Source organism: Sorex fumeus, unplaced genomic scaffold, assembly GCF_029834395.1.
Source record: "Sorex fumeus unplaced genomic scaffold, SorFum_2.1 ptg000039l, whole genome shotgun sequence".
Classification (NCBI taxonomy): domain Eukaryota; kingdom Metazoa; phylum Chordata; class Mammalia; order Eulipotyphla; family Soricidae; genus Sorex; species Sorex fumeus.
Genome location: NW_026606096.1, coordinates 15599986 through 15618306, shown reverse-complemented (window position 1 = coordinate 15618306; position 18321 = coordinate 15599986). Strand labels below are relative to the sequence as shown.

At 42.6% G+C, this 18321-nt stretch overlaps 1 protein-coding gene across 1 annotated transcript; it reads left to right on the top strand.

Annotated features, from left to right (window-relative positions):
- The first annotated feature begins 13874 nt into the window (after positions 1-13874).
- Positions 13875-15293, top strand: LOC130028175 (tripartite motif-containing protein 60-like). Its single transcript, XM_056118882.1, has one exon. The coding sequence runs from the start codon at positions 13875-13877 to the stop codon at positions 15291-15293; it is 1419 nt and encodes a 472-aa protein (XP_055974857.1).
- Positions 15294-18321: the final 3028 nt, after the last annotated feature.

Sequence of the window (18321 nt, the reverse complement as noted above, 5' to 3'; positions counted from 1 at the left end):
TCGAGCGGGCCCAGTAACGTCTCCATTGGAGACTTTGTTGTTACTGTGTCTGGCATATCGAATACTCTCGGTAGCTTGCCGGGCTCTCCGAGAGGGGCGCAGGAATTGAACTCGGGTCGGCCATGTTGGCTGCATGCAAGGCAAACGCCCTACCCGCTGTGCTATCGCTCCAGACACTCAAAGATGCTTTTTAAAAGCATTCTATGAACACTTCTGAGCTAACTCCAATTTCTTGTGGGTCCTATGGAAAGGTTATTATTATTATTGTTATTATTGTTCCACTTCCAATCCCTTTTTGGTTCCTGACATGTGACAACTTAACATTACTTTCAGTCTCTTCTGACCAGAATTGCACCCCCACCCGTACCACCCAACCTTATTGTACAAGACCCATCTGTGAATCCATACAGACCATCTCCCATAACTATAATCCCTTGATTAATCCACTTCCAAGGTGATCACGTCTTCCTGCTTACCTTGAACAGTTCAAGGATCTTTGCTCTGCGTTTCTTCAGGGCTGGTCTCTGACAGATCTCTTCGAAGACAATAGGACACCAGGCTGATAGCAGTTTGTGCTCTTCTGTTGTGAGCAGGGCATTTATAGGCAACTAGGTGGGTCTAGGACATTGTTGACACTCTTTAAGGTGTGGCGGATCCTCCCCCAGGTAGGAGGACAGAACCAACAGGAGCTAAAAGGATATTCTGAGTTTCTGATTAGGGGTGAGGCACAGAAGAATCTCTCAGGATTGAACCAGTACCGGGTGTCGTTGTGCTGTGATAAAATGCATGTTTTCATTTGCACTGAATTCCATTGCTAAGGAAGAAAGTGAAATCTGAAAGTCTATGTCAGGATGTTCATTTTGCCCCCATTGAATTATTAATTGGACACAGCTTTTATCTCTCTTCATAATCAGCAGTTTCCTGTTGCCTAGAGGTCTTTGAAAAATTGCTTTCCATCTAATAGGTGAAAGATATTAGTTGATTTAAAAATAATCTCACCAAGGGCTGAGGAAATAGTACAATGGGTAGGGAGCTTACCTTGCACACTGCCACCCAGGTTTTGATCCTGGCATCCCGTATGGTTGCCAAGCACTACCAGGAGTAATTCATGAGTGCAGAGACAGGATTAAACTCTGAACATCGCTGGGTGTGGCCCCAAAACCAGAATAAATAGATTAATAAATTAAAGAACTTCAGCTGCTATACTAAAAATCCTGATTTTCTAGTCTCTACATCTTTGATAGCCATTTTGCTGAAGAGCAAATTTAGAAATCTCTGGAAGACTTTTTGAGTTCTCTCTTTTATAAAGTTTAAGAAATGAATCCAACGGCAAGACCAGGAATCAGTTTGAATTTTTGGGAGGCCACACCCAGCAAAGCTCAGGCGTTACTACTGGCTCTTGGGCTCAGGAATCACTTCTGGAGAAGCCTTGGGATCCATGTTCAAGACAAGTGTGTTGGAACACTGTACTGTATCTCCAGCCCCTCAGTTTTCATTTCTATGTCAGCAAGAGTCCCTTGGCCCTTTTTGCCTAACATTTCTCTCTGCTTCCGCCTATTCAGCTTCCGCATGGTGGCTCCATTGTTTCATAAAAAAAAAAAAAAATGCTATGTCAGTTTCTGCACACAGTAACATAGGAGAGAATTAAAATTTATACTTTGAATATTTGGATGGAGCAATAGCATAGCGGGTAGCACGTTTGCCTTGCATGCAGCCAACATCACTGACCTGAGTTCGATTCCTCTCTCCCTCTCAGAGAGCCTAGCAAGCTCCCGAGAGTATCTCGCCCGCACAGCAGAGCCTGGCAAGCTGCCCGCGCACAGTAACAACAAAGTCTCCAATGGAGACGTTGGGCCTGCTCAAGCAAATCGAGGAACAACTGGAGGGCTTTTACCTTTACCTTTACCTTTACCTATATACAGTAACAAGTCTCACAATGGAGACGTTGCTGGGCCCACTCGAGCAAATCGATGAACAATGGAAGAACAGTGACAGTGATATTGTACTCAGGATGATGTTAGTATAAACATGAACGTTAAAGGTGCCTATAGTGTGGGCTCAGAAGGAGATGAGGAATACACTATTTGAAACTAATTTGGTCCCCTTGCTTAGGCATGAAGTTGGAAGTCAGCCCTAACCTGCTTGTGAAAAAACAAACCAAAACAAAACAAAAAAAAAAACCAGAAAGCATAATGGAAAGAAAAAAAAATGTTTTCTAACTAACCTCATTATATGCATGTATATGCAATATGAATAAAATAATATTAGATATAAAACCCTCAAAACATACAAAATAGGCAATCACAGTTCCACCACACAGAATTAAAGATTGGGTGTACTGTCTATTCAGATTTTTTGTCTATGTGGAAATGTCAGTCACTAGTTAAGTATCATACTTACATATTCTTCCAAAAAATTGGAAATCTTTTATCATTCTTCCTTTCATAAAAGAAATGTTTTTGGTATCATTAAAATTAGTCAACATTGATTCTGTAACATCAAAATTGATGAAAGTCAAATCTTCCAACCTCACAGATAATGTATTATATAATAACAATTGTGAACTTTTGCAATGCTTTCAGAATACTTTACTGTTGCACAGAAGACCTGAATTATCTTTTACATTTAAAAAATTTTTTGTTTTATTTACAACAAATAAAGGTAAAGGCCCTCCCGTTGATCGTCGATTTGCTCGAGCGGGCCCAGTAACGTCTCCATTGGAGACTTTGTTGTTACTGTGTTTGGCATATCAAATACTCTCGGTAGCTTGCCGGTCTCTCAAAGAGGGGCAGAGGAATCGAACTCGGGTCGGCCATGTTGGTAGCACAGCGGGTAGGGTGTTCGCCTTACAAGCGGCCAACGGGAGGGCCTTTACCTTTACCTTTTACCGTGATTTAAAAAAGTCATTCTTAGTTGAGTTTCAGGAATACAGTGTTCCAACAACCAATCCATCACCAATGTCCACTTCCCTCAATCAATATTCACAGCTTTCCTCCAGCTGCTATAAAGCTAAGAAAAAATATCAATATCTATGCTAAATGATTATATCCAGCAAGATAAGTATATATATATATGCATATATTTATTAATACTTAGATTCAAGAACTGTAACAGTAGTTTCCTTTCAAATCTATGTAACGGGCTGGAGTGGTGGTAAGGTGCTTGCCTTCCATGTCGCTGACCCAAGTTTGATCCTGTCACCCACTATGGTCTCCTGCCTGAGCCTGCAAGGAATAATCCCTGAGTGCAGATCCAGGACTAAGCTACATAGTAAGGAATTTGTTTTAATACAGCCAATTAGGGCTGGAGTGATAGCACAGCGGGTAGGGTGTTCGCCTTGCATGCAGCCAACATGGTCAACCCGAGTTTGATTCCTCCACCTCTCTCGGAGAGCCTGGCAAGCTACTGAGAGTACCTGGCCCGCACGGCAAGCCGGGCAAGCTACCTGTGACGTATTCGATATGCCAAAAACAGTAACAGCAAGTCTCACGATTTGTTGTGAGATGATACTGGTGCCCGCTCGAGCAAATCTATGAACAACAGGAGGACAGTGCTGCAGTACTACAGGCTAATGGGGTTTGATCCCCAGCATCACAAAGGGTCCGGAAGTCACGCTTGAGTATAAGCCAGAAGTAAGCCCTGAGCACAGCTGCATCTGGATTTAAAAATAAATAAGTTAAAAATAAAACACTTACCACCACCAGTGGGCTGGAGCGATAGCACAGCGGTAGGGCATTTGCCTTATGCGCAGCTGGCCTGACTGACCCCGGTTCGATTCCTCTGCCCCTTTCGGAGAGCCTGGCAAGCTACCAAAAGTATCTCGCTCTCACAGCAAAGCCTGGAAAGCTATCCATAACTTATTCAATATGCCAAACACAGTAACAACAAAGTCTCAAAATGGAGACGTTACTGGGCCCGCTCGAGAAAATTGATGAACAACGGGATGACAGTGACAGTGACGCCACCAGTAATGACCCCAACACTACATTCCAAATATTCTTTCTAGTCACCTTAGATCCTAAGTCTTCACATAGTCCAGACATGTATGGTACCACTGTATTACTTCCGAGGCCCACATTTATGTGCTTTTCTACTTCCTGCTTAGAAACCTGGTCTTAAACTCTAGATCTATAATGGTCACTTGACATTTTCACCCAAAGAGTCAAAGGAAGAGCAGCAAGTTTACATGCTCCCCAGAACCCAGTTCATTGATACTTGTAGCACTGTAGTACTGTCCTCCAATTGTTCATTGAATTGCTCAAGCAATTCCCAGTAATGTCTCCATTTTGGGACTTTTTGTTACTGTTCTTGGCATACAGAATACGCCACGGGGGAGCTTGCCTGCCACTGCCATGTGGGTGGGATACTCTTGGTAGCTTGCCTGGCTCTCCGAGAGCAGCGTAGGGCTCAAAACCGGGTCAGCTGCGTGCAAGGCAAATGCCCTACCGGCTGTGCTATCGATCCGGCCCGAAATTCTATGCTAGACTTTATAAATCCTAATTTGTGGACAGTCACAAATTTGTCATTCTCTCTATGATTCAAGAAAATCAGCTGAAAGGAAAAGGGAGAATTTGAACTGTGGACACTAGCTAATTAGGGATTTATTACACACTTAACCTATCTTTGTGGAACCGGTGCTCTTTTTATGCTTTAGAGTTACATACTGAGGTACTCAGAAATGTGACTGACGTTAGAAGAGGGAGAAGACTGTGTTTGAGATGGAAACATTTGTAACCATTTACATGAGGGTCATTCTACTTTTGTGTATATTTTAACTTTACCTTAAACCAGAAATTTTGTTGCTGTTTTTGAATCACAGCTGGCTATGCTCAGGGCTTATTGCAGGCTCTGCGCTGTGGGATCAATACACATGGCAGGATTGGGGAACCATACAGGGTGTCAGGGATCAACCCACGCAAGCCAAGCACCAAACCAAACTTCATGCAAGCCAAGCAAGAAGCTCTACGGTATACCTCCCATCCCCCACCCCTCCAATTTCTAATTTAGGAGCACATAAAACCCAATTTAACCACCTAATGCTGGCAACTTGGATTAGGTTTCTGAATTAAGATGATTATTTGTTTCGGGTTTTTTTTTGGGGGGGAAGGGAAGCATACTTGCACGCAAAGCTTGTGCTTTAGCCCATTATTACATTTTTCTCTCCAGTCCCAGAATAAGCCAATTATTTTTTTTTTAAACTTCAAATAGTTTTTTATTTTTCACCATATAGGTAATAGAGACCTTAAAACACTGTAAGATTCACAAACTTTAAAAGTAAAAAACCCAATAAGTGTTAAATTGGTATGAATGTTTTAAAATGAACACTAATTGCTTATTTTAAATTTTTGAGTAAATTTATAATCTTTAATAATGTAACCATAATGTATCTTTTGGTTTCCTAATATTATTTAATTAAAAATCCAGAGAGAAAGAAAATAATTGGCCTACTTCTGAGGGATATTTTCCCTATATACTAGTTAAAAAAATAATTTGGTATTGTATATAAGAATTTATATTTCTTATTCTGGTTTTATAGTAGCTTTAATACATAGAGGTTAGAAAATAGGCTAGGTGAAATGTAGTCTTCAAATACTTCATACACATGCATTTTGTCCATAGGTGATAACGTCCTATTTCAATTTTTTCATTGGGATCATTTTATTACGTTATCTCATGACATTTTCTTTTTTTTTTTTAATTTTTATTAGTGAAACACCATGTGGTACAGCTGTAGACTTACAAAGTTTTGTGCTTAGATTTCAATTATACGATGGTCAAATACCCATTCCTCCACCAGTGCCTATTTTCCACCACCACGGGTCCCAGTATCCCTCCCACCCCCCCATCCCCCCATCCTACCCTTCCTCTGTGGCAGGGTATTCCCTTTTGTTCTCTCTCTCCTTCTGGGTGCTGTGGTTTGCAAAAGAGGCATTGAGTGGCAATCATGTCGGGTCTATAGTCTACTTTCAGCATGCATCTCCCATCCTGGGAGGATCCTCTCAACACCCTTTATTTGATGCTCCCTTCTCTATCTGAGCTCCCTCTCCCCCTAGCATGTGTAGCTGGCCTCCAAGCCATGGCGCAAACATCCTAGTACTAATCCTGGCCACTCCTGGGTGTTAGTCTCCTATTTTATTAGAATAAACCAATTCTTAACGGGATTGGGCACTGTGACTCAATGGGAAAGCATATGCTTTGCATGTTTAATCCCCAGCTCCGTTTTTTTTTTTAGAGATCAAAAGAGTAAGCAAGATTTTTATGTCTACTCTACTTCTGAGGTATTATTGTCCAATATATATATATATATATATATATATATATATATATATATATTAGATCTTCCTGTTAAACTGATAATTGAAGAGTCAGGGAAAAACCCTTTCCCCTGTCTTACATCCTAGTAAAGGGAATCAAAACCACTACTTGCTTTCCTTCCTGTCAGTCCTTCACTCTTGTTCAGGAAATCCCCAGCATTTACATACTGCTCCAGGCACTTCTCTAGGGCAGGGGAGTGCCTAGATGGTTAGCTACATCTAACCAGGATCCTTCCACCCCAAGTGCTAGGCTAGCTTCCTGCTATCTATCAGAAGACTTTTCTCTGCCTCCAGCATTTCCTTTCCTTCTCACTGTCCCTTTCCAACCAAAACACTGCTTATAGCCTGAGAGACAGGAGAGGGGTTAAGGCATTTGTCCTGCATGTGGCCAACCGGGGTTGTATCTCTTGCACTATACCACCAGGAATGATCCCTGAGCATGGAGCCAGGAGTAAGCCATGAGCACAACCAGGTGTGCACCCTCCCTGCCGCAAAAAAAAAAAAAAAAGTAAGACCACCCCACCTGAAAATTTTGCAGTGAGCTTCTGACTTCTCACATAAAAACACAGGTCGGTCTTCCCTTACTTAAATCCACCTCACCTCTTTTCTACCTGTCTGTACAATTGCAGGGGGGGGGGGGGCGGGGGGGCGCGGGGGAGAGAAGCTATACTTCTTACTGAAAACTTACTTAGAAATATCTCGAGAGGAAAGAAAGAAAAGTACCTTTCTGTACATGGTAGAAGGAATAATAGTGCACCAGTGATGTCTATGTCCCAATTGCAGAACCTATGAATTTGCTCGGTCACGGAGTAAATGGTTATGAAGATTGCAGAAAGAGGGCTAGAGAGTTCAACCAATAGAGTGAAGTGGCCTGTGGGAGGCCTGGTTTTAATTCCTGGAACTGCATAGTCCCCTAAACCAGCATGAGTGACCCTGAGCACAGAGTCTGCAGCAGCCCCTCACTGATACTTAAGCAAAATAAATCAGAGAGAGAAGGGAATTCCCAGATGGCATCACTCAGCTGTGGCATACAGGAAGGAAAAAACAAAGTTAGATACAGCATCAAGGAACAACAAGTCCTTGGCTTTGGATCGCAAAACTCAGACTACTAAATGGTTGAAGGGGAGAGAAGAGAAAAAATTACATAGGGACAGTTACCTTGGGCATTTTGGGGGTGGTAGGATACAGTGACTTTGTATAATAAATGTTAATACTATTGTAAACAATGTACGTGAACTGTAATAAAGATAAAACAAAGTCAGGCCAAAGAAATAGGACAACAGGTAGGTGCTTGCCTTTTACTCAATTGACCTAGGTTCAATTCCCAGCACTCTCTATGGTCTCCTGAGCCCTGCCAGGAATGACCTCTGAGCACAGAGTCAGGACCTGAGCACATAAGGTAGGCCCTCCAAACAACGAAACACAAAAAATATAAACATGCAAATGAGTCAGAAAATAATAAAAAGTCTGACTTCTTCCAGGCTGTGGGATGAATGACAGACAATATCTTGACAGGGAGGATACAGAGGTTTTTCTACTAGAACCACAGAAGCAAGGAAAGTCTCTTAGCCTTGACTTCAGAACTTGGTTGTTCTCGGAATGATCACGTGCTGTTCTGTGCTGCTGTGTTCAGGTTTTGTTAGTGTTTGCATTTTTTTAGTTTGTACTATTAGTAAAAGGAGGTCCAGAACAGCAAAAGGAAATGTCATCTCGAGTCTGCAGTTTGCTGCGTCGTGGGAAGGCTTCCTTCTAGAAGATGAAAACTGAGGGCACCATCCATGTTGGACTGACTTGGAAGATGCAGCCCAACATCGCAAGGCAGTTTTTTGAAAACAAGATGTACTAAATTGCTTTGTCTTTAAAATAAAGGGAACTTCATGCTGAGGGACTATTGTGGGCAGACTATTAAGAACTTTCTATAATAAAATGCATTTTAAAATTTCCAAAATATACAATTATATACATATACAATTGTATATATAAATATACAATTTTCAAAATATGTAGCATTAAAAAACAAAAGCAACGTAATTCTTTTTGACATCTAATGAACCTGGAAACCACCTCTACACAAGCTTAATTTATGAAGTAAGTTCAATGTTAGAAAACAGAATCACTTTAGGTAGGGTTTCAGATATTAAAAAGACCTGTTTTCTTGTTCTAAAGGAAAAGAGGATGTAAAACATAATCAGAAATCTGTTTTGCCATTACAGTGGAAGTCTGACAGAAGCCAATGTCGGTGGGGTTGTGGTCAGAAAATACCCTTCATTCACTGTTGGTGGGAATGTGACCTGTTTTAGTCTTTATGGAAAAAAATGGAGGTCGATGCAATAAATAAGAGTAGAACTACCAGCAATGCCACTTTTTGGCATCTATCCCCAAAACACAGAAACCTTACTCTGAGCGGATATATGCCCACCTATGTTCATTGCCTCACTTAATGCAATAGCCAAGATATTGAAACAACACAGATGTTCAACTACAGATGACTGGATTAAGAAATTGTGGTATATTTACACAATGGAATACTACATAGCTCAAAGAAAGAACAAAATCATACAATTTGCAACAACATGGATAGAAATAGAGGATTTCATCCTGAGTGAAGTCAATCAGAGGGAAAAAGAATTGATACAGATAGATCTCAGGTGTGGGGCTTAAAGATATACAGAAAAGTGGTAAAAAAGGGCCTAAGGCAACACAACTAAAAAATTAATCCACAAAGTTCAGTGTTGGTGGGGGTTTGAAATGGAAGGGTGCTGGGGTTCTTTGGAGGAGGGGGTGGGTACACTGTATCGGAATTATGTGCATGAGAAACCATCTTTAACATATTGTAATTTACAATCAATTTAAAAAAGTTAAAAAAGAAATTCTCTTGGGAAATCATCACTTTAAAGAATTAACTGATCACCCCAGGCACACAGCCTGCAACCCACCCTTTCTAAAACTGTGCTCCCTGTTCCCTTTTCTTTTTGGTTTTTGGACCACACCCAGCTGTGCTCAGTAATTCCCTGGCAGTGTTGAGGGACCCTATGTGTAAATAGAGATTGAACCTCTGCTGACGGTGTTCGAAACAAGAAATTTTATCTGATACACTATTTTTTTATTGACCCTCCTCAACCCTACACACACTTTTCTTTCTTTTTTTTTTTTTAATTAGTGAAACACCATGAGGTACAGCTGTAGACTTACAAACTTTCCTGCTTGGGTTTCAGTTATACAATGATCAGTACCCATCCTTCCACCAGTGCCCATTCTCCACCACCAATGATCCCAGTAGCCCACCCTCCTCCCCCCAACCCCACCCTGCCTCTGTGGTAGGGCATTCCCTTTTGCTCACTTTCCTCAAGGGTGTTGTAGTTTGCAATAGAGGTATTGAGCAGTCATTGTGTTCACGCTATAGTCTGCTTTCAGCATGCATCACTTCAATACAATTTTCTTTTGAGGATCTGAAAAGACAGCTCAAAGCGTTGAGCACATGCTTTGCATGCAGGAGGTCAAGGTTCAACCACAGGTACCCCATGCTTCCTCAAACACTGAGCACAAAGCTAGAAGTGACACTCTTTTGAGCACCAGTTGGTGTGGTCCAAATTCCCAAATAAATAAATAAATAAAAATCTCTTGTTGTAACCTTTCAGGCAAAAGAGCTATTTTGAGAACATTGTTGCCCATAAAGTTTGGTGTGAATGAGATGTTCAGTAATCCTGGATTTTCCAGGCCCACCAAAAATTGAATACAAGAAAGAAAAGTTGCCAAGAAGTAACAGTTTATTGAGAGTAGAGACAGGAAGGATGCTTGAATGGGAGGGCCATCAGAGAGAGCACAATGGGAAGGTTGGTGACTCAGTTTCATAGATTCTCTTCCTAGTAGTCCTAGCTTGGACCACTACTTTATGGTAGATGGTAGTTGCCCGACTGAATTAGGGTATCTTCAGATTTCCAGATTGAATTTTGAGAAAAATGTCAGATATTTCACTAATCTGTTATGTGGCCATGGCCATATTTTACTTTGGAAGTCACGTCTTTAATAGTTGAGTGTACGCTCACTTACACTCGTGTTCAACCGCTCATCCTAGATCTCTTAATGGCAATAAAGGTCTATTTCCTGATGTATCCTGTCATCCATGCAAAACTCAAGGTTATCATATCCTTTTTTTTTCTTTTTGGGTCACACCCAGCGATGCACAGGGGCTACTCCTGGCTTGCACTCAGGAATTAGCCATGGTGGTGCTCAGGGGACCATATGGGATGCTGGGAATCCAATCTGGGTCGGCCGCGTGCAAGTCAAATGCCCTAACCTTTATGCTACTGCTCCAGCCACAAAGGTTATCATATCTTGTTCATTGGCTTTTATCCCTATTAAAAACTCCTGGGTCAGGAGGTGGCTCAAAGGGCTGCAGAGATGCTTTCATGTGGGATACTATTTGGTTCTATCCTAGCAAGTGGAGGGTAAAAAAGCACAGAGGGGTGTGACCCCCAAACAAAACAGAACAAGTCTAAACCGAAATTCTCAAGGTTGCAAGTTCTTGGGGCAGCAAGATTATTGCCTATTGTTCAGTCCCAACAAAGAGTTTTTCATCTTTTAAACATCCAGACCCTCCCCGTTGAGATGCAAACCAAACCAATAACTTTTAAGTTCGACCTGTGCTGATTTCTTGAGTCTTAAAGATGTTTTAACCTCTGGTTTATTCAACTAAGTAAAATTTTACTGTGACAGTTTCTCAGAAGATTTCAGAGAGCCAGAGCGGGGCAGAATTTACTGGGTCTGGCAGTTCTATCTGTTAAGATGTGAAGAGATCCTTGCTGGAAATGTACCTCTTTCATTCCAAAATGTAATCCTTCAGTCTATGAAATGAGGGTGTGGCAATGTAATTTTGAAAAATTCTCCTTCAGGGGATTCAAAGAAAAACAAACAAAAAAAATAAACAGAAAAAAAAAGAGAGACACAGACAGAGGAAGGAAGGAAGGAAGGAAGGAAGGAAGGAAGGAAGGAAGGAAGGAAGGAAGGAAGGAAGGGAAAGATCCAACCCAACCTTCAACCTTCCTTTTAATCCCAAATTGCTCACGGGGCTGAAAAATAGGAAGAAACCTAAAAACTGCACCTCAAGAGATTGAATGCAATTAATAACAAAATGATAGCAGAGGGGAAAATGCCTGTAGGTGTGCCAGGATCTCTTCCCTCCCTCACTGGCTGGTAGGGTGGGTCATTGACTCACCCTTTTCCGGAGTTACAGCCAATCGTGGTCCAGACTGTGTCATGGGCTTATAGCTCTAGGGTGGGTCATTGACTCACCCTTTTCCGGAGTTACAGCCAATCGTGGTCCAGACTGTGTCATGGGCTTATAGCTCTCGCATATTTAGTCTCCTGGGATTTTGATTTCAGATCCACCTCTGGACCTGGATCTGAGGTTCCTGCTGCTTCTTGCCGGACAGGGGCTGCACCGACCCTTCTTGCAGGTCCACTGTGGTGAGTGTTCTTGGGTGTGCTGGAGCTAGCTTCACGTTGATCCCGCTGGGTCTGTTGTGTCTGGGGTGGCTCTTGGGAGCATTAGGTCGGGGTGCTGGCTACCTTAATTAAACAAGATTTTGATCTGACCCAGAATGTGGGGAGTTGTTATTGAAACTAAACTCAGGCTTAGTGAGGTCTCTTGAAGAGATGGTAGAGGTGCAAACTGGAACATAATTTTGAGTTGGACAGATCTGAGGGTAGGCGTGTTAAGGATGAAGAGAGAGCCAATGTGAGCCCATGTCTGGAGTAATAGTACAGTGAACTGAGTACTATCAGTGAACAGAGCACACAGTCAACATGGGTTCTATACCCCGAACCTCTTATGGCCTTCCATTTCTGATTATATGGTCAAGAGTAAGCCCTGGACACAGCAGGATGTGTCCCCAAAACAAGACAGTCTGGAGATATTGGTACACATGGGCTTGAAAAGATTAGACTCAATGAGGCAGGGAGGCGGGGCGGGGAGACAGGGGTGGGGAGGCGGGACGGGAGACAGGGGTGGGGTGTGGGGGTAGGAGATAGGGCATGGGCCTGTGGTGATAGGTAAGAAGGAAGAGTGTGGCACACGAAGTAGCCCCCATGTGGACCTTTGAGATACCCCTCCCCCCAATCTCGCATGTTGGCTATGTCCAGGGTCAGTTTATGCTATTATTAATGCTCACAAAAATCTGAGTGATGGTTTCAGCTTGATAGATGAGCAGTCTGTGGTGGGTCCTTTGGGGTGTAAGTTCTCTACCCCAGGCTCTCTTTCTTTCCTTAATTCTTTGCTGAAATGCTTTTTAATCATTTGCCCGGGTGAAAAAAAATAAGCAAGCTGGAGGCCATTTCCACTTCAGGCATTTGACAATCTATTATGGGTATTGGAAGGTCCCACCAAAATATTGTAATAAGGGCAAAGTCACATCGCAGGCTCCGCGCATTAGATGGACAGTTGTGTGAGGTTAAAAAAGGTCTCGGTGTTTTATGTTTACAGAAAATATTTAAGTTTACATTTTCTCAAAAATGGTCATTTTCCGAGTTCTGCAAGCCGGCTCTTACATACAGCACTGGAGGGACCAACAGCTAGATATTCTAAGGGCGGGGTGGGTGGACTATGTCTGGAGCTGGACCCAAATGATCTGCACTGGTGGTACTAGGCGAGCTCAGAACTGTCAGACCCACATAGTTAGACCTGGTGTTCGGGGTTCTCCCAGCCCCAGCACAGCTAGGAGTCCTGCACTGTCCATCCCTAGATCCTAGGCAGAGAAAGTGCAGGAGGTGACAGTACAGTGGGCAGAGAGGCTGACCCCAGGGTGGGTATGACCTTCAGAGCACCACCAATTGTTTGGGTTTTCTTTTTTGTTTTTCTAATTTTGCATGGTTTTGGACCACACCTGGAAGTCTTTGGGGCTGACTCCTAGTTCTGTGCTCAGGCATCATTTCTCGTAGGGCTCTGGGGACCCTATGGGATACTGGAGATAGGATCTGGTCAGGTTTGCTGCATACAAGGCAAGCACCCTACTCACTGTATTGTCTCTCTGACTCCACACCACAAATTGTGACCCTCAATCTATAAAAATATGTGAAGTGAATTGCTACAATCATGAATATCTTATGTATTTTTAAAAAGAATTTCCGCTCAACAATCTTAGTGTTTGTATTTGATTCTTATGTGAACATTTTAATACTTCAGTACTTATTGAACGGTATTTTAACATAATGTTTTTCTCACTGTTTAGGAGGATTTAGGAGGATTTAGTCTTGGACTTGAGGCTATTTTCCTGAATAAGAAAGCCATCATTCACATCATCCAGTGCTAAGGCCAGCAGCTCAGCTGACACAGTCCAGTGTTCCATCGACTATATATAGCCTGTGGGAGTATTCTTGACAACAAACGCTCTAAAGATAACAGGCTAAAGGATAAAACAGATGTGTAGAGGCTGCCATTAACATGTCAAGCCAGTTAAACTGAAAACCGGTCATTTCGCGATATCTATAGGAGGATATTCACTGTTCACTGGGTTTTGTCTTCTAGAGAGCAAAAGGTCATACCACCTTCCCACTTTGGTCTTTATGTCAGTGGAGATGGAGACGGCCCTGGAAGACCTCCAGGCAGGAGCTAGCTGTTTCCTCTGTAACGACTACTTGAAGAACCCAGTGACCATTAACTGTGGCCACAACTTCTGTTTCTCTTGCATCAACAAGTTCTGGGAGGACCTAAAGGATATTTTTCCCTGCCCTATTTGTCGAATGTGCTTTCCAGGAAAGAAGTTCAGGAGGAACACCCAACTGGGTAATTTGACTGAAGCTGCTAAGCTGCTCCAGAAAAGAAGAAGCAAGAGGAGGAAGCAGAAAGAAAAGGTTGTTTGTAAAAAGCATAATCTAGTGTTGGCCTTTTTCTGCCAGCAAGACCTGGAGGTTTTATGCTCACAGTGCAGCTTCTCCTCCGATCACAAGAAACATCACATCTGGCCTGTCGAGAGGGCTGCTCCCTATTATAAGAAAAGATTGGAGCGGTGCATTGAGTCATGGAAGAAAAAAGTGAGACGACCAGAAAAAGTCAGGATTATACAAACCAGAAGAGCCTTGGAGTTGAAAAAACAGGTAGAACATGCAAGAGACGAAATAGAGTCTGAATGTGAGCGGCTTAAATTCTGTCTTCAAAATGAGCGAGAAACTCTTCTTCAGCAGTTAGAAGAGGAGGAAATGGCTTTTGAGACCAAACTGCGTGAAACCCGAACACAGTGTTCCGAGTATACCTCGACATTAAAACGTCTGTTACAGGGCATAAAGAGCAAATCAGCCCTGGCATTACTGACAGACGTTAACTGGATCTATCATGCCTATCAAAACTTAAAGTCCCCTGAGCCTTTTTCACTCCAGTTAAAGGAATACAGTTACCATTTGCCACCCCAGTATTCTGGTCTAAACAGAATCATCGAGCGATTTGAGGTAGATGTGTTTCTAGATCCAGAAACAGCACATCATGATCTGACTGTCTCAGAAGATAGGAAAACGGTTCGATATGGAAGAACACGGCAAAAGTCAACTCATAGCCCATGGAGATTCTACTTCTTCCCAGCTGTTCTGGGTTCCAAGGGTTATAATGCTGGCAGGCACTACTGGCAGGTGGAAGTGAAGGACAAAGTTGGCTGGATCGTGGGTGTCTGTAAAGAGACTTTTCTCGGGAGGAATAAAGCACCGAATCAAGCTTTTTCAGTACAAGATGGATTATGGGGTATTGGACGATGGGATGTGGATGATTATGTTGCGTTGGGGACTCAAAAAATCGATCTCTTCCCAGTCGTAATGCCTACAAAGATTGGTATTTTTTTAGACTGTGATTTGGGTGAAGTTTTCTTTTACAATTTGAGTGACAAATCTCATCTATATACCTTTAAAGTTTGTTTTCTGGATGCAGTTTGGCCTTATTTCTATACTGGAACTGACCCCAAACCTCTGAGGATATGTCTAGCAAGAGATTCTGAATAATAGAAATGATTTGTAGGCTTGCTCTTCAAGCCCATGTTTTCCCTTGAACACGTATCCTGCTTGCTTGCCTGTGTGTCTCTTTCTTTGCTTGCTTCTTCCACTCTGGAGCAGCTTGTGTTCTATCTCGAGCACATTTCCCCTCTTTCTCTCCTCTCACCTCTTTCTAAGCAAGTTTCATTCAATAAAAGCTATCTTGCTTAAAAAAGAAACTATTGTAAGACTTGTAATTTATAACTTTTTTTCAGTAGTGGACAGTGCGTATGCTCTAGAGGCCATGAATTTTAATTTTTATCAAGGTTACCTCAATTTTCAGTAATACACTGGTGTCTTCCTCAGTCTCAAATTGGTAAATGCATATACACATTCTGTTTGAGTGTGTGTGTGAGTGTGTGTGTGTGTGTGTGTACGTGTGTGATATCTACTGTTATCTACTGATACCTAGCACAGTGGGTAGGGCGTTTGTCTTGCACACAGCCAACATGGCCGACCCGAGTTCGATTCCTCTGCCTCTCTCGGAGAGCCCGGCAAGCTACTGAGAGTATTCGATATGCCAGACACAGTAACAACAAAGTCTCCAATGGAGACGTTACTGGGCCCGCTCGAGCAAATCGATGATCAACGGGAGGTCCTTTACTTTACTTTTACTTAACCTTTCCTCTGTTCCTTTTACATTTGGGAACCATACCTGGCAGTGCTCAGGGCTTCCTTCATGCTCTGTGCTCAGGTATCACTGCTGGTGGGGGTTGGGAGATTGGATGCTGGGATAGAAACCAGGCAGGCCTGAGTCTCCCAAAGGCATAAGGACAGATTAGGGGGCCAGAGCAGGTAGGACTCCTGTGTTGCATATGGACAACTCAGGTTTGATCCTTGGCACTCCATATGGTTCCCTGAGTCCTGCCAGGAGTGACCCCTGAGTACAACCAGATGTACCTCCCCCCAGGGCAAAGAGGTCCTATAAGCCGATACAACATCACCCATGTTTGCCAAGCCTCACACTGAACTCCACACCTGGCACATCTGGCCTGGCAATATGTCCAGAAGGAGTCTATTAGTATCCAGACAGCTGGTTACAATAAAGATGGATAATTGTAAACCCAAGACAGTGATACTTACCATTTCCACTTTTGCCTCAGACTGAGGGAGGGAGCTGGCAACTTTCACAACTGGTAGGGAGAATTGGGAATAGCCTAAGGGCTAGAAGGTGCAGCTTCCATGGCTGCTAAGGAGGCAGTGCTGGAAAGTTTCCACAAGTTTTGCTTAGATGGATGACAACTGGGGTTGGGGTAGTAACCATTAAGGCCTTTCCTGGAATGCCCACACTCCATAACCACAGTTTAACCCCTTTTCTAATAGCTCCTAGTTTTCTATTATTGGAGGCTGGATCTCAGATAAGGCCATCAATTGATACTTGAAGAAGGTTAACATGGTCCCTCTGGCGTGGGAAAAAGGAGGGGGAGTGCAGGTATTGGTCTAGAGACACTGGAGGGTTGGGGGCAAATCCTTTCCAGCCAGAAACCCATTTACCCCCTTTACAATGTAAAAGAGGACATGTTCGGACAGAAGTCCAGATGAACTCAGAGAATCCCGTGTCCAGAGGAAGCTGGGCTGCATTACCCACTACATCCAGGACCACCAGGACCTCCATACCATGAATTGTGATGGCACCTGCAGTGTCTCTAGGCCTCCATACTCGGAATTCACCTCTATCAAGGCCAATATGGAGGGGCCCAAGCAGGCCTCATGTCAGGGATCAGTTCTTCTTCTTTTTTTTTTAATTAGTGAATCACCGGGAGGTACAGTTATAGACTTACAAACTTCTGTGTTTGCGTTTCAGTCATACACTGACTGAGTACCCATCCCTCCACCAGTGCCTGTTTTCCACCACCAATGGTCTCAGCATCCCTCCCACGACCCCCACCCCATCCCTTCTACCCTACACTGCCTCTGTGGCAGGGCATTCCCTTTTGCTTTCTTTCCTTTTCAGTTCTTTTGTTGTTGTTATTTTTTTTAAATATCTTATGGAATCACTGTGGCATAGATAGATGCCATGTAAATAATATTCATATACCTTGTGGAATTAAAAATAGAAATCAACAAAAGAACAATATTGTAGAATCTGTAAATTTTTTTTGAATCCGTAAATATTTTAAAATTATATACTTCTAAACAACCCATGGATCGGATATTCCAGAAAACTATTTGGGAAAGAGGGTAGTGCTTAATAGTCCTAGTTTTGTAGCGACATCCGGAGGTACTTGGGTGACCATTTGTAGTGCTGGGGATTCAAATCCATTGAGTATGAAACCTTCCTTCATGTACCATGTCGCCAGTCCCTGTATCTGGAAATCTTTAAGTACTTTTAAAATGAAAATGAAATTTCCAAAAAGGACACAGGTTATTTTTTAATTTTTTTATTATTTTATAATTTTATTATACTCATATGTTTCTAAAATTTATATTCTCTCACATTCCCACTATTCATTTTTTAGCGTCAACTCCCAGAGTATCCTACGTGATATATATGGAAATCCAATTAACTAATTAATATATTTATTGAATCATCACAAGATACACAGTGGTAGGGCATTTGCCATGCTCACAGCCAGACTGGCTGACCCGGGTTCTATTCCTCCGCCCTTCTCGGAGAGCCCGACAAGCTGCCGAGAGTATCTCGCCCGCATGCCGCAAAGCCTGGCAAGCAGCAAAGCCTGGCAAGCTACCCGTGATGTATTCAATATGCCAAACACTGTAACAACAGGTCTCAAAAATATGGAGATGTTACTGGGCCCACTTGAGCAAAATCAATGAACAACAGGAGGACACAAGTTACAAATTTGTTCATGATTGGGTTTCAGACATACAGTGTTCCAACACCAGTCCTTTCACCAGTGTACATTTCCCACTACCTAGTTTCCCTCACACCACCCTCTTTCCCATCCAACTTTCCTCAATGGCAGACACTTTTCTTTTTCTCTATAGGTCTCTCTCATTTTCTTTGTCCTGTCTCTGTCTCTGTCTCTGTCTCTCT

What these genes read in the sequence shown, in the direction of transcription:
- LOC130028175 (XM_056118882.1), top strand. Translation starts at nt 13,875, where the DNA reads ATGTCAGTGGAGATGGAGACGGCCCTGGAAGACCTCCAGGCAGGAGCT.